At 40.6% G+C, this 13,991-nt stretch overlaps 1 protein-coding gene across 3 annotated transcripts in view; it reads left to right on the top strand.

Moving 5' to 3' along the window:
- SV2B (synaptic vesicle glycoprotein 2B) overlaps positions 1-13,991 on the top strand; it is an 85,262-nt gene that overhangs the window by 46,177 nt on the left and 25,094 nt on the right. For all 3 annotated transcript variants that reach the window (XM_024752834.1, XM_024752835.1, XM_024752837.1), the window contains 2 exons: positions 4,385-4,495; positions 5,291-5,379. In XM_024752834.1, coding sequence (XP_024608602.1) covers positions 4,385-4,495; positions 5,291-5,379 — 200 coding nt within the window. The remainder of the gene's footprint in view (positions 1-4,384; positions 4,496-5,290; positions 5,380-13,991) is intronic.

A 13,991-nucleotide genomic window follows, 5' to 3' on the forward strand; every position in this document is an offset into this window, starting at 1 on the left:
GAACTGGTGGTTCTCCCAACCTCCCATCCCCGCCGCTCCCTGTGATGGGTTTTCATTGCTGCAGCTGGACTGCAGGTCTGGACCCCAGATGCTAGCAGGAGTGCCCTGTCCCCTGGGGTCTGGGTATGCTTGGTTCAGTCCTGCCTCCCACCCCCACCCATTCTATAGCCTTCTCTCCAAGCTCCTGCTTATTCCTAGGAGATGTTACTGAGTCTTTGGGTATAACCTCTGCTTTTAGTAGATTTCACCCTTTCTCAGGAAAAGGGAATTTAAAAGGTCACGGGCTCAGTATTTCCAAACTGACTTGATGATCATAGTAATTTTGTAGAAGAGGATGACTGGATGGGCCAGGAAAAAAAAAAAAAAAGAAAAGGGGGCTTCCCTGGTGGCGCGGTGGTTGGGAGTCTGCCTGTCGATGCGGGGGACGCGGGTTTGTGCCCCGGTCTGGGAGGATCCCGCGTGTCGCGGGGCGGCTGGGTCCGTGCGCCATGGCCGCTGAGTCTGGGCGTCCGGAGCCTGTGCTCCGCGACGGGAGAGGCCACGGCAGTGAGAGGCCCGCGTACCGAAAAAAAAAAAAAAAAAAAAAAAAAAAAAAAAAAAAAAAAAAAAAGAAAGAAAAGAAAAGAAAAACAGCCTGAAAGTGTTCCTGACCTCAGACAGCTGGGCAGTGGCTGGAGTCAGGAGTGATACTCAGCCCTGCCGAATGGGGTCATCTGCTATGATCCTGTGCGCTCCCCTCTGTAGACGGTACTCACAGTAAACATGCTCAGGGGCCTGGAGGAAGAGCTTAGGGCAGGCCAGGCTCTTAGTGTTCATGGTGAGCCCTGGATGTGGCCCTCCTTACATCCACCTTGGAGCTGATGGGGTTCAGGACATGATACCCCAAGATATGGCACCTTGGCATATTGAATATGGTAAGCTGAAGGAGTTTGAGAAAACAGCAGAAGTAGAAATGTCACTCTGACCTCCCCCTGCTCCCCCTTCTTTCCTGAAACAGGCCATAAATCTCCCACATGGAAGGTACTCTCCGGGCACCAGGAGGAAAGAAGACATTGTTCTCAGCAGAGATGGGGAACTTAGGGCCAAGAAGGGCGTATCAACAAACCTTGTTAAACTAACCCTTATCGTCCTAATTACTTCTTCACCATTTCTTCACCCTAGCCCAAATCCTTTTGTCTTGTCAGTTCTTCACAAATCTACTGTTTCTACAAGGTATAAAAACTTCCTGGGCTGGTCACTTCTTTGGGGCTTCATTCTCTTGTGAAGGCTCCCACGGACATGTAAAAACTCAGTAAAATGTGGATGCTTTACTCCTGTTAATCTCTCTTTGCCAGTTTAACTTCCAGACCCAGCCAGGGAGCCTAAGAGGGTAGAGGAATACTTTCCCCTCCCCTACAGAGCCCTGGCTTTCACCAGCCCCTGTCGCTACCTCACAAGCTTCTGAACAGCCCCCTGGCAGGTGTCCACTGAAACACCTTTGGAAAGGGGGTGGGTTGAAGTATTCACTTGAGAACCCATGCTCTGCAAGGCTGGGGTGAGCACAGACCACACAGACTGTATTCTACTTTAGACTGAAGCAAAGCCAAGTATCCTAGTTGATTGTAAATTAGAGTAATTATGCTTGCAAGTTGTCAACACACCCACTCCCAAGATCCCTAGGGAATAGGGTGTTATTTTCCTCAGGAGCAAAGCAAAGACAGAATTTGCATTTCCTTCCCCCCTCCCCCACCCGCACCTCAGGCACGTGGGATCTTAGTTCCCTGACCAGGTATTGAACCCGCGCCGCCTGTGGTGCAAGCACAGAGTCTTAACCACTGGACCTCCGGGAAGTCCCATTTAGTGAGATTCTTAACGTGCTTCCTGACTTGGGGTCAACCTTCTCCTCGGCCTCTTTCGGCCGCAGCTGGGTTCTTGGTCTCCCTGGGATACCTAATAACACAAAGACCAGTTCCAGCCAAGAGTCACACTGGAGGGCCTGCTGCGTTCTCTCTCCTGTGTCCCTGTGTGGGCCTGGGCAGAAGAGCATTTGCAAAGGCCACACACCCAGGAATGGCAGGACCAGCCCAGGAGGCTCTGGCATGCTTATATACCTGTGATTTTTAGGAAGAGCACCTATGCTTTTACCAGGTTCTCAAAAGGGTATCCGGCCCTCCCAAGAGAAGAACCACTGTTTTCAGTGTTTAGAAAAACAAAGCCGAGCCATCCCAGGCTCAGGGCTTGGGAATTAAAGAAACAATTGTCCCTAATCCAGGGACTGTATTTTCCCCTGTGGATATCCAGCCTCATCTCTCTCTCTGTCTCCTCACATTCTCAGTCCCTTGGCTGAAGAAAGAGATGGAGACACTTACGACTAAAGCCTTTTCTCCCTAGAAAGAAAGGTTTGTTGGAGGAGGTGATAGAAGCTGGTTTTGAATTTTTTGAGTACACTCTTCTATTTTCCTCTGAATTGGTCTGCGTGCACGGACCTTGATAACTTGGCTAAGAGTTTGTGTGGTCAGGAATCTCCTTAACATGATGGTTAGTTATAGAATGCAGTGGTTGTCTTAAACATTGATTAAACTGAAAATCGCTGTCGTAATGAGTCAGGATTGCTCCCTGGGGCTACCTGCTGACATTGGACAAATTAACACTTTCCGGGGCCCTTGGTGGAGCCCTGAGATATACAGCCTTATTTCCATTCCCTATCTCTTTGATTTCCTCCAGGAAAACCAGGGGTAGCAAGGAAGACATAATTTCTCTCTCTTTCTAAAAATTAAGGTATAATTGACAGATAGCATTACATTAGTTGCAGGTGTACCACATAATGATTCATTTATTTGTATACATTGCAAAATGATCACCACAATAAGTCTCGTTACCATCTGTCACCACACATTTACAAACATTTTTTTTCTTGTGATGAGGACTTTTAAGATTTACTTTCTTAGCAACTTTCAAGTGATGAATACTGTATTATTAACTATAGTCACCATGCTCTACGTACATCCCCATGACTTATTTTATAACTGAAAATTTGTACCTTTGATGCCTTTCTCCTATTTTATCCACCCCCACCCCCTCTCCCCTCTGGGAACCACCAGTCTGTTCGCTGTATCTATGAGCTTGGTTTTCTGTTTTGTTTTGTTTGTTTGTTTGATTCCGAATATAAATGGGATCATAGGGTATTTGTCTTTCTCTGTCTGACTTATTTCACTTATGTAATGCCCTCGATGTCCATCTATGTTGTCACAAATGGCAAGATTTTTTTTTTAAATTTTTTGTGGCTGGGTAGTATTCCATTGTGTGTGTGTTTGCGTGGGTGGGTGTGTGTCACATTGTTATCCATTCACCTGTTGATGGCCACTTAGTTTGTTTCCATATCTTCACTTTTATAAATAATACTGCAGTGAACATGGGAATGCAGATATCTTTTCGAGTTAGTGTTTTCACTTCCTTCAGATAAATACCCAGAAGTGGAATTGCTGGATCATATGGTAGTTCCATTTTTAATTTGGGGGGGAACCTCTATACTACTTCCCATAGTGGCTGCACCAATTTACATCCCCACCAACAACGCAGAAGGATTTCCTTTTCCCCACATCCTTGTCAACGCTTGTTATTTCTTGTCTTTTTGATAATAACCATTCTAGCAGGTGTGAGGTGATATCTCATTGTAGTTTTGATTTGCAGTTCCCTGATGATTAGTGATGTTGAGCATTTTTTTCACGTACCTGTTGGCCATCTGTATGTCTTCTTTGGAAATCTGTCTATTCAGATCCTCTGTCCATTTTTTAATTGGATCTTTTTTTTTTTTTTTTTGCTATTGAGTTGCATGAGTTCTTTTTATATTTTGGATATTAGTCTCTTATCAGATATATGATTTGCAAGTATCTTCTCCCATTCAGTAAGTTGCCTTTTCATTTTGTTGATGATTTCCTTTGCTGTGCAGAAGGAGGACATAATGTCTTTTATTCTGCTGTGTTTTAAAAATGTCTTGCATAGCAAACCCCCTTTCCTAACACACACACACAAACACACACACACACTGTTGCCTATATGGGTTCTAGACTTCTGTGATGTTAATATCCATTAAGGATAGACTTGTGAATTTTAAGGTGGAGTCAACTCTACTATGGGCAAATCAGATATAAACAGGATTTCAGTGTATTTCCCAAAGCCATAATTGAGTGAAAAAACTCTGATTCATTTTGTCTGCAGTGGGACATAGCCACCTGAGAAAGATCCCTAAGAGATGCTATGTACAATTTTGGCTAAGAATTACTGAACTGTAGGGTCACCGAAAGCTCCTCTAGCCCTAAGTAAGTTAATAAAGTCAGTTACATTAAACTAAAAATTGAAAAGTCAACGTGGGGTTAAGATTCTCTAGCCAATCTTTGCTTTACAGGTTTCCAACATTAAAACTCCCAAGCAAATGGATGAATTCATTGAGATCCAAAGTTCAACAGGGACTTGGTACCAGCGCTGGCTAGTCAGATTCAAGACCACTTTCAAGCAGGTACAGCTGGGGACCTGGGGTTGTTGAGAGGGAGGCTCTGTGGAAATCTGTAACGTCAGTGGGTGAAGAATAGAGATCCTGAACACCCCCATCAACCCAAGACAGTGTGGTGGGCAGGAAGCTACCTTGGATAGGGACTTTCGGGTCCTAGCCCATGCTTATCTGTGAGCCCTTGAGCCACAAACTATAAACCTTCGTTTCTTTTCTTTGTTCTTCCTTTCCAAGGCAGAGATTTTGAATGTAGGTGCAATGTCTAGTCTGAGTAAAAACCTTTCTCTCTAGCACCTTCTCATTAAATAATCCATAGGAAGAAAGGAGTGTGTTAAAGAAATGACCCCTTTGAGATTTGTTGGTGATTTCTGAGAAAGCCTTCTTGAAGGGCAAGGCTCCTGTGAGGTGAATCAACTATTGAACACTGAGGCAGTCAATGGCCAGAGTCTCCTGAGCCTGGATAACCTTCTTGGTGTAAAAGGTGGTTCAATGTTTAGAATATCACCCATTCCCACTGGCGGGGAGCAGAACTCACTGCTCAAGGCTATTCACTGCCTTGACATCTCCACTCCGTGTGCTTTTTGTCACATGCATGGAGCATTGTTGTGTTCCCAGATGCTATAGGACTGTTAGAAGTTGAGACCAGCCAGTAAGAAGAGAAGAGGCTTTCCTTGTTATTTGAGCAGAATTGCTGCTTCTGGAAGATAATGGATTCCTAGGCAATTTAATAGAAAATATTAAAAATGAGCTCTTCCAAGTCACAAGTTTCTGCCTTTAACAACCCATCTCTTCTGTGTGTTATAGGTCTGGGAAAACGCTCTGTACTGTGTGATGGGGCCCTACAGGATGAACACACTGATTCTGGCCGTGGTCTGGTTCACCATGGCTTTAAGGTAAGCCCTGTCTTCCTTAAGTTCATTAATTTCCTCGTGCTTCAGGTGCCTCATCTATACACTGAGGGTTACAGTTGGTTCTAACTTACAGAGTCTGTGTCAGATTGGATGATTTTGGCTCTAAGTAACAGGCAACCAACTCTAGTGGCTTCTACAACTAGGAAATTTCTGATCCTTTTTAAAAAATTTTGTATTTTATTAAAATTTTTTTATTATTATTATTCTTTTATATCTTTATTGGAGTATAATTGCTTTACATTGTTGTGTTAGTTGCTGCTGTATAACAAAGTTAATCAGCTATACATACACATATATCCCCATATCTCCTCCCTCTTGCGTCTCCCTCCCAACGTACATCCCCATGACTTATTTTATAACTGAAAATTTGTACCTTTGATGCCTTTCTCCTATTTTATCCACCCCCACCCCCTCTCCCCTCTGGGAACCACCAGTCTGTTCGCTGTATCTATGAGCTTGGTTTTCTGTTTTGTTTTGTTTGTTTGTTTGATTCCGAATATAAATGGGATCATAGGGTATTTGTCTTTCTCTGTCTGACTTATTTCACTTATGTAATGCCCTCGATGTCCATCTATGTTGTCACAAATGGCAAGATTTTTTTTTTAAATTTTTTGTGGCTGGGTAGTATTCCATTGTGTGTGTGTTTGCGTGGGTGGGTGTGTGTCACATTGTTATCCATTCACCTGTTGATGGCCACTTAGTTTGTTTCCATATCTTCACTTTTATAAATAATACTGCAGTGAACATGGGAATGCAGATATCTTTTCGAGTTAGTGTTTTCACTTCCTTCAGATAAATACCCAGAAGTGGAATTGCTGGATCATATGGTAGTTCCATTTTTAATTTGGGGGGGAACCTCTATACTACTTCCCATAGTGGCTGCACCAATTTACATCCCCACCAACAACGCAGAAGGATTTCCTTTTCCCCACATCCTTGTCAACGCTTGTTATTTCTTGTCTTTTTGATAATAACCATTCTAGCAGGTGTGAGGTGATATCTCATTGTAGTTTTGATTTGCAGTTCCCTGATGATTAGTGATGTTGAGCATTTTTTTCACGTACCTGTTGGCCATCTGTATGTCTTCTTTGGAAATCTGTCTATTCAGATCCTCTGTCCATTTTTTAATTGGATCTTTTTTTTTTTTTTTTTGCTATTGAGTTGCATGAGTTCTTTTTATATTTTGGATATTAGTCTCTTATCAGATATATGATTTGCAAGTATCTTCTCCCATTCAGTAAGTTGCCTTTTCATTTTGTTGATGATTTCCTTTGCTGTGCAGAAGGAGGACATAATGTCTTTTATTCTGCTGTGTTTTAAAAATGTCTTGCATAGCAAACCCCCTTTCCTAACACACACACACAAACACACACACACACTGTTGCCTATATGGGTTCTAGACTTCTGTGATGTTAATATCCATTAAGGATAGACTTGTGAATTTTAAGGTGGAGTCAACTCTACTATGGGCAAATCAGATATAAACAGGATTTCAGTGTATTTCCCAAAGCCATAATTGAGTGAAAAAACTCTGATTCATTTTGTCTGCAGTGGGACATAGCCACCTGAGAAAGATCCCTAAGAGATGCTATGTACAATTTTGGCTAAGAATTACTGAACTGTAGGGTCACCGAAAGCTCCTCTAGCCCTAAGTAAGTTAATAAAGTCAGTTACATTAAACTAAAAATTGAAAAGTCAACGTGGGGTTAAGATTCTCTAGCCAATCTTTGCTTTACAGGTTTCCAACATTAAAACTCCCAAGCAAATGGATGAATTCATTGAGATCCAAAGTTCAACAGGGACTTGGTACCAGCGCTGGCTAGTCAGATTCAAGACCACTTTCAAGCAGGTACAGCTGGGGACCTGGGGTTGTTGAGAGGGAGGCTCTGTGGAAATCTGTAACGTCAGTGGGTGAAGAATAGAGATCCTGAACACCCCCATCAACCCAAGACAGTGTGGTGGGCAGGAAGCTACCTTGGATAGGGACTTTCGGGTCCTAGCCCATGCTTATCTGTGAGCCCTTGAGCCACAAACTATAAACCTTCGTTTCTTTTCTTTGTTCTTCCTTTCCAAGGCAGAGATTTTGAATGTAGGTGCAATGTCTAGTCTGAGTAAAAACCTTTCTCTCTAGCACCTTCTCATTAAATAATCCATAGGAAGAAAGGAGTGTGTTAAAGAAATGACCCCTTTGAGATTTGTTGGTGATTTCTGAGAAAGCCTTCTTGAAGGGCAAGGCTCCTGTGAGGTGAATCAACTATTGAACACTGAGGCAGTCAATGGCCAGAGTCTCCTGAGCCTGGATAACCTTCTTGGTGTAAAAGGTGGTTCAATGTTTAGAATATCACCCATTCCCACTGGCGGGGAGCAGAACTCACTGCTCAAGGCTATTCACTGCCTTGACATCTCCACTCCGTGTGCTTTTTGTCACATGCATGGAGCATTGTTGTGTTCCCAGATGCTATAGGACTGTTAGAAGTTGAGACCAGCCAGTAAGAAGAGAAGAGGCTTTCCTTGTTATTTGAGCAGAATTGCTGCTTCTGGAAGATAATGGATTCCTAGGCAATTTAATAGAAAATATTAAAAATGAGCTCTTCCAAGTCACAAGTTTCTGCCTTTAACAACCCATCTCTTCTGTGTGTTATAGGTCTGGGAAAACGCTCTGTACTGTGTGATGGGGCCCTACAGGATGAACACACTGATTCTGGCCGTGGTCTGGTTCACCATGGCTTTAAGGTAAGCCCTGTCTTCCTTAAGTTCATTAATTTCCTCGTGCTTCAGGTGCCTCATCTATACACTGAGGGTTACAGTTGGTTCTAACTTACAGAGTCTGTGTCAGATTGGATGATTTTGGCTCTAAGTAACAGGCAACCAACTCTAGTGGCTTCTACAACTAGGAAATTTCTGATCCTTTTTAAAAAATTTTGTATTTTATTAAAATTTTTTTATTATTATTATTCTTTTATATCTTTATTGGAGTATAATTGCTTTACATTGTTGTGTTAGTTGCTGCTGTATAACAAAGTTAATCAGCTATACATACACATATATCCCCATATCTCCTCCCTCTTGCGTCTCCCTCCCACACTCCCTATCCCACCCCTCTAGGTGGTCACAAAGCACCGAGATGATCTCCCTGTACTATGCGGCTGCTTGCCACTAGCTATCTGTTTTACATGTGGTAGTGCATATATGTCAATGCCACTCTCTCACTTCATCCCAGCTTACCCTTCCCCCTCTCTGTGTCCTCAAGTACATTCCCTACATCTGTGTCTTTATTCCTATCATGCCGCTAGGTTTTTCAGAACGATTTTTTTTTTTTAGATTCCATATATATGTGTTAGCATACACTATTTGTCTTTCTCTTTCTGACTTACTTCACTCTGTATGACAGACTCTAGGTCCACCCACTTCACTACGAATAACTCAATTTCATTTCTTTTTATGGCTGAGTAATATTCCATTGTATATATGTGTCACATCTTCTTTATCCATTCATCTGTCAATGGACACTTAGGTTGCTTCCATATCCTGGCTATTGTAAATAGTGCTGCAATGAACATTGTGGTACATGACTCTTTTTGAATTATGGTTTTCTCAGGGCATATGCCCAGGAGTGGGATTGCTGGGTCGTATGGTAGTTCTATTTTTAGTTTTTTAAGGAACGTCCATACTGTTCTCCATAGTAGCTGCATCAATTTACATTCCCACCAACAGTGCAAGAGGGTTCCCTTTTCTCCACACCCTCTCCAGCAGTTATTGTTTGTAGAGTTTTTGATGATGGCCATTCTCACTGGTGTGAGGTGATACCTCATTGTAGTTTTGATTTGCATTTCTCTAATGATTAGTGATGTTGAGCAGCTTTTCATATGTTTGTTGGCAATCTGTATATCTTCTTTGTAGAAATGTCTATTTAGGTCTTCTGACCATTTTTGGATTGGGTTGTTTGTTTTCTTGATATTGAGCTATATGAGTTACTTGTATATTTTGAAGATTAATCCTTTGTCAGTTGCTTCATTTGCAAGTATTTTCTACCATTCTGAGGGTTGTCTTAAGTTTCACTAGGTACCATTTGTTTATTCTTGCTTTTATTTCCATTTCTCCAGGAGGTGGGTCAAAAAGGATCTTGCTGTGATTTATGTCATAGAGTATTCTGCCTATGTTTTTCTCTAAGAGTTTGGTAGTGTCTGGCCTTACATTTAGGTCTTTAATCCATTTTGAGTTTATTTTTGTGTATTGTGTTAGGAAGTGTTCTAATTTCATTCTTTTACATGTAGCTGTCCAGTTTTCCCAGCACCACTTATTGAAGAAGGCTGTCTTTTCTCCACTGTATATTCTTGCCTCCTTTATCAAAGATAAGGTGACCATATATGTGTGGGTTTATCTCTGGTCTTTCTATCCTGTTCCATTGATCTATATTTCTGTTTTTGTATCAGTACCATACTGTCTTGTAGCTTTGTACTATAGTCTGAAATCTGGGAGCCTGATTCCTCCAGCTGCATTTATCTTTCTCAAGATTGCTTTGGCTATTCAGGGTCTTTTGTGTTTCCATACAAATTGTGAAATTCTTTGTTCTAGTTCTGTGAAAAATGCTGTTGGTAGTTTGATAGGGATTGCATTAAATCTATATATTGCTTTGGATAGTATAGTCATTTTCACAAGGTTGATTCTTCCAATCCAAGATCATGGTATATCTCTCCATCTGTTGGTATCATCTTTAATTTCTTTCATCAGTGTCTTATAGTTTCCTGCATAGATGTCTTTTGTCTCCTCAGGTAGGTTTATTCCTAGGTATTTTATTCTTTTTGTTGCAATGGTAAATGGGAGTGATTCCTTAATTTCTCTTTCAGATATTTCATCATTAGTGTATAGGAATGCAAGAGATTTCTGTGCATTAATTTTGTATCCTGCTACTTTACCAAATTCACTGATTACCTCTAGTAGTTTTCTGGGAGCATCTTTAGAATTCTCTGTGTATAGTATCATGTCATCTGCAAACAGGACAGTTTTACTTCTTCTCTTCTGATTTGGATTCCTTTTATTTCTTTTTCGTCTCTGATTGCTGTGGCTACAACTTCCAAAACTATGTTGAATAATAGTGGTGAAAGTGGGCAAACTTGTTTTGTTCCTGATCTTAGTGGAAATGGTTTCAGTTTTTCACCATTGAGAACGATGTTGGCTGTGGGTTTGTAATATATGGCCTTTATTATGTTGAGGTAAGTTGCCTCTATGCCCACTTTCTGGAGAGTTTTTCTCATAAATGTGTGTTGAATTTTTTCAAAAGCTTTTTCTGCATCTACTAAGATGATCATATGGTTTTTATCCTTCAATTTTGTTAATATGGTGTATCACGTTGATTGTTTTATGTATATTGAAGAATCCTTGCATTCCTGGGGTAAACACCACTTGATCATGGTGTATGATCCTTTTAATGTGCTGGTGTATTCTGTTTGCTGGTATTTTGTTGAGGATTTTTGCATCTATGTTCATCAATTATATTGGCCTGTAGTATTCTTTTTTTGTGACATCTTTGTCTGGTTTTGGTTTCAGGGTGATGGTGGCCTCGTAGAATGACTGTTCTTCCTTCTGCTATATTTTGGAAGAGTTTGAGAATGATAGGTGTTAGCTCTTGTCTAAATGTTTGATAGAATTTGCATGTGAAGCCATGTGGTCCTGGACTTTTGTTTGTTGGAAGATTTTTATTCACAGTTTCAATTTCAGTGTTTGTGATTTTTCTGTTCCTATTTTCTATTTCTTCCTGTTTCAGTCTCAGAAGGTTGTGCTTTTCTAAGAATTTGTCCATTTCTTCCAGGTTGTCCATTTTATTGGCATATAGTTGCTTGTAATAATCTCTAATGATCCTTTGTATTTCTGCAGTGTCAGTTGTTACTTCTCCTTTTTCATTTCTAATTCTGTTGAGTCTTCTCCCTTTTTTCCTTGATGGTTCTGGCTAATGGTTTATCAATTTTGTTTAACTTCTCAAAACCAGCTTTTAGTTTTATTGATCTTTTCTATCATTTCCTTCATTTATTTCTGATCTGATCTTTATGATTTCTTTCCTTCTGCTAACTTTGGGGGTTTTTTGGTCTTTCTCTAATTGCTTTAGGTGTAAGGTTAGGTTGTGTATTTGAGATTTTTCTTGTTTCTTGAGGTAGGATTGTATTGCTATAAACTTCCCTCTTAGAACTGCTTTTGCTGCATCCCATAGGTTTGGGGTCATCGTGTTTTCATTGTCATTTGTTTCTAGGTAATTTTTGCTTTCCTCTTTGATTTTTCAGTGATCTATTTGTTGTTTAGTAGCATATTGTTTAGCTTCCATGTGTTTGTACTTTTTACAGTTTTTTTCCTGTAATTGATATCTAGACTGATAGTGTTGTGGTCAGAAAGTATACTTGATATGATTTCAGTTTTCTTCCATTTACTAAGGCTTGATTTGTGATCCAAGGTATGATCTATCCTGGAGAATGTTCCCTAAGCACTCGAGAAGAAAGTGTATTCTGTTGTTTTTGGATGGAATGTCCTATAAATATCAATTAAGTCCATCTTGTTTAATGTATCATTTAAAGCTTGTGTTTTCCTACTTATTTTCATTTCGGTTGATCTGTCCACTGGTGAAAGTGGAGTGTTAAAGTCTCCTACTATAATTGTGCTACTGTTGATTTCCCCTTTTATGGCTGTTAGCATTGGCCTTATGTATTGAAGTGCTCCTATATTTGGTGCATAAATATTTACAATTGTTTTGTCTTTTTCTTGATCCCTTGATCATTATGTAGTGTCCTTCTTTGTCTCTTGTAATAGTCTTTACTTTAAAGTCTATTTTGTCTGATATGAGAATTGCTACTCCAGCTTTCTTTTGATTTCCATTTTCATGGATTATCATTTTCCATCCCCTCACTTTCAGTCTGTATGTGTCCCTAGGTCTGAAATGGGTCTCTTGTAGACAGCATATATATGGATCTTGTTTTTGTATCCATTCAGCCAGTCTATGTCTTTTGGTTGGAGCATTTAATCCATTTACATTTAAGGTAATTATCAATATGTATGTTCCTATTACCATTTTCTTAATTGTGTTGAGTTTGTTACTGTAGGTCTTTTCCTTGTCTTGTGTTTCCTGCCTAGAGAAGTTCCTTCAGCATTTGTTGTAAAGCTGGTTTGGTGGTGCTAAATTCTCTTAGCTTTTGCTTGTCTGTAAAGGTTTTAATTTCTCCATCAAATCTGAATGAGATCCTTGATGGATTATCTTGGTTGTAGGTTTTTCCCTTTCATCACTTTAAATATGTCCTGCCACTTCCTTTTGGCTTGCAGAGTTTCTGCTGAAAGATCAGCTGTTAACCTTATAGGGATTCCCTTGGGTGTTATTTGCTGCTTTTAATATATTTTTTTGTATTTAATTTTGATAGTCTGATTAATATGTGTCTTGGCATTTTTCTCCTTGGATTTATCCTGTATGAGACTTTCTGCATTTCCTGGACTTGATTGACTATTTCCTTTCCCATATTAGGGAAGTCTTCAACTATAATCTCTTCAAATATTTTCTCAGTCCCTTTCTTTTTCTCTTCTTCTTCTGGGACCCCTATAATTCGAATGTTGGTGCATTTCATGTTGTCCCAGAGGCCTCTGAGACTGTCCTCAATTCTTTTCATTCCTTTTCTTTATTCTGCTCTGTGGTAGTTATTTCCACTATTTTTATCTTCCAGGTCATTTATCTGTTCTTCTGCCTCAGTTATTCTGCTATTGATTCCTTCTAGAGAATTTTTAATTTCATTTACTGTGATTTTCATCTTTGTTTGTTTGCTCTTAAGTGTTTGTAAGTCCTTGTTGAATGCTTCCTGTATTTTCTCCATTCTATTTCCAAGATTTTGGATCATCTTTACTCTCATTATTCTGAATTCCTTTTCAGGTAGACTGCCTATTTCCTCTTCATTTGTTTGGTCTGGTGGGTTTTTACCTTGTTCCTTCCTCTGCTGTGTGTTTCTGTGTCTTCTCATTTTGCTTAACTTACTGTGTTTGGGATCTCCTTGTCACAGGCTGCAGGTTTGTAGTTCCCATTGTTTTTGGTGTCTGCCCCCAGCGTGTAAGGTTGGTTCAGTGGCTTGTGTACGCTTCCTGCTGGACGGGACTGGTGACTATGTTCTGGTGGATGAGGCTGGATCTTGTCTTTCTGGGGGGCAGGACCACATATGGTGGGGTGTTTTGTGGCGTCTGTGAACTTAGTATGATTTTAGGCAGCTTCTCTGCTAATGGGTGGGGTTGTGTTCCTGTGTTGCTAGTTGTTTGGTGTGGGTGTCCAGCACTGGAGTTTGCTGGTCATTGAGTGGAGCTGGGTCTTAGCATTGAGACAGAGATCTCTGGGAGAGTGCTCGGTGATTGATGTTACATGGGGGCAAGAGGTCTCTGGTCACCCAGTGTCCTGAACTTGGCTCTCCCACATAAGAGGCTCAGGCCTGACACCTGGCCAGAGCACCAAGACCCTGTCAGCCACATGGACAGGTATGTGGGGGAGTTTCTAGCCTTTTGGAAAGTCATTGGTCTTCTGCCAGCATTCAGAAGGTGTTCTGTAGGAGTTGTTCCACATGTAGATGTATTCTTGATGTATT

This window comes from Neophocaena asiaeorientalis, unplaced genomic scaffold, assembly GCF_003031525.2.
Source record: "Neophocaena asiaeorientalis asiaeorientalis breed wild unplaced genomic scaffold, Neophocaena_asiaeorientalis_V1.1 scaffold109, whole genome shotgun sequence".
Lineage (NCBI taxonomy): Eukaryota > Metazoa > Chordata > Mammalia > Artiodactyla > Phocoenidae > Neophocaena > Neophocaena asiaeorientalis.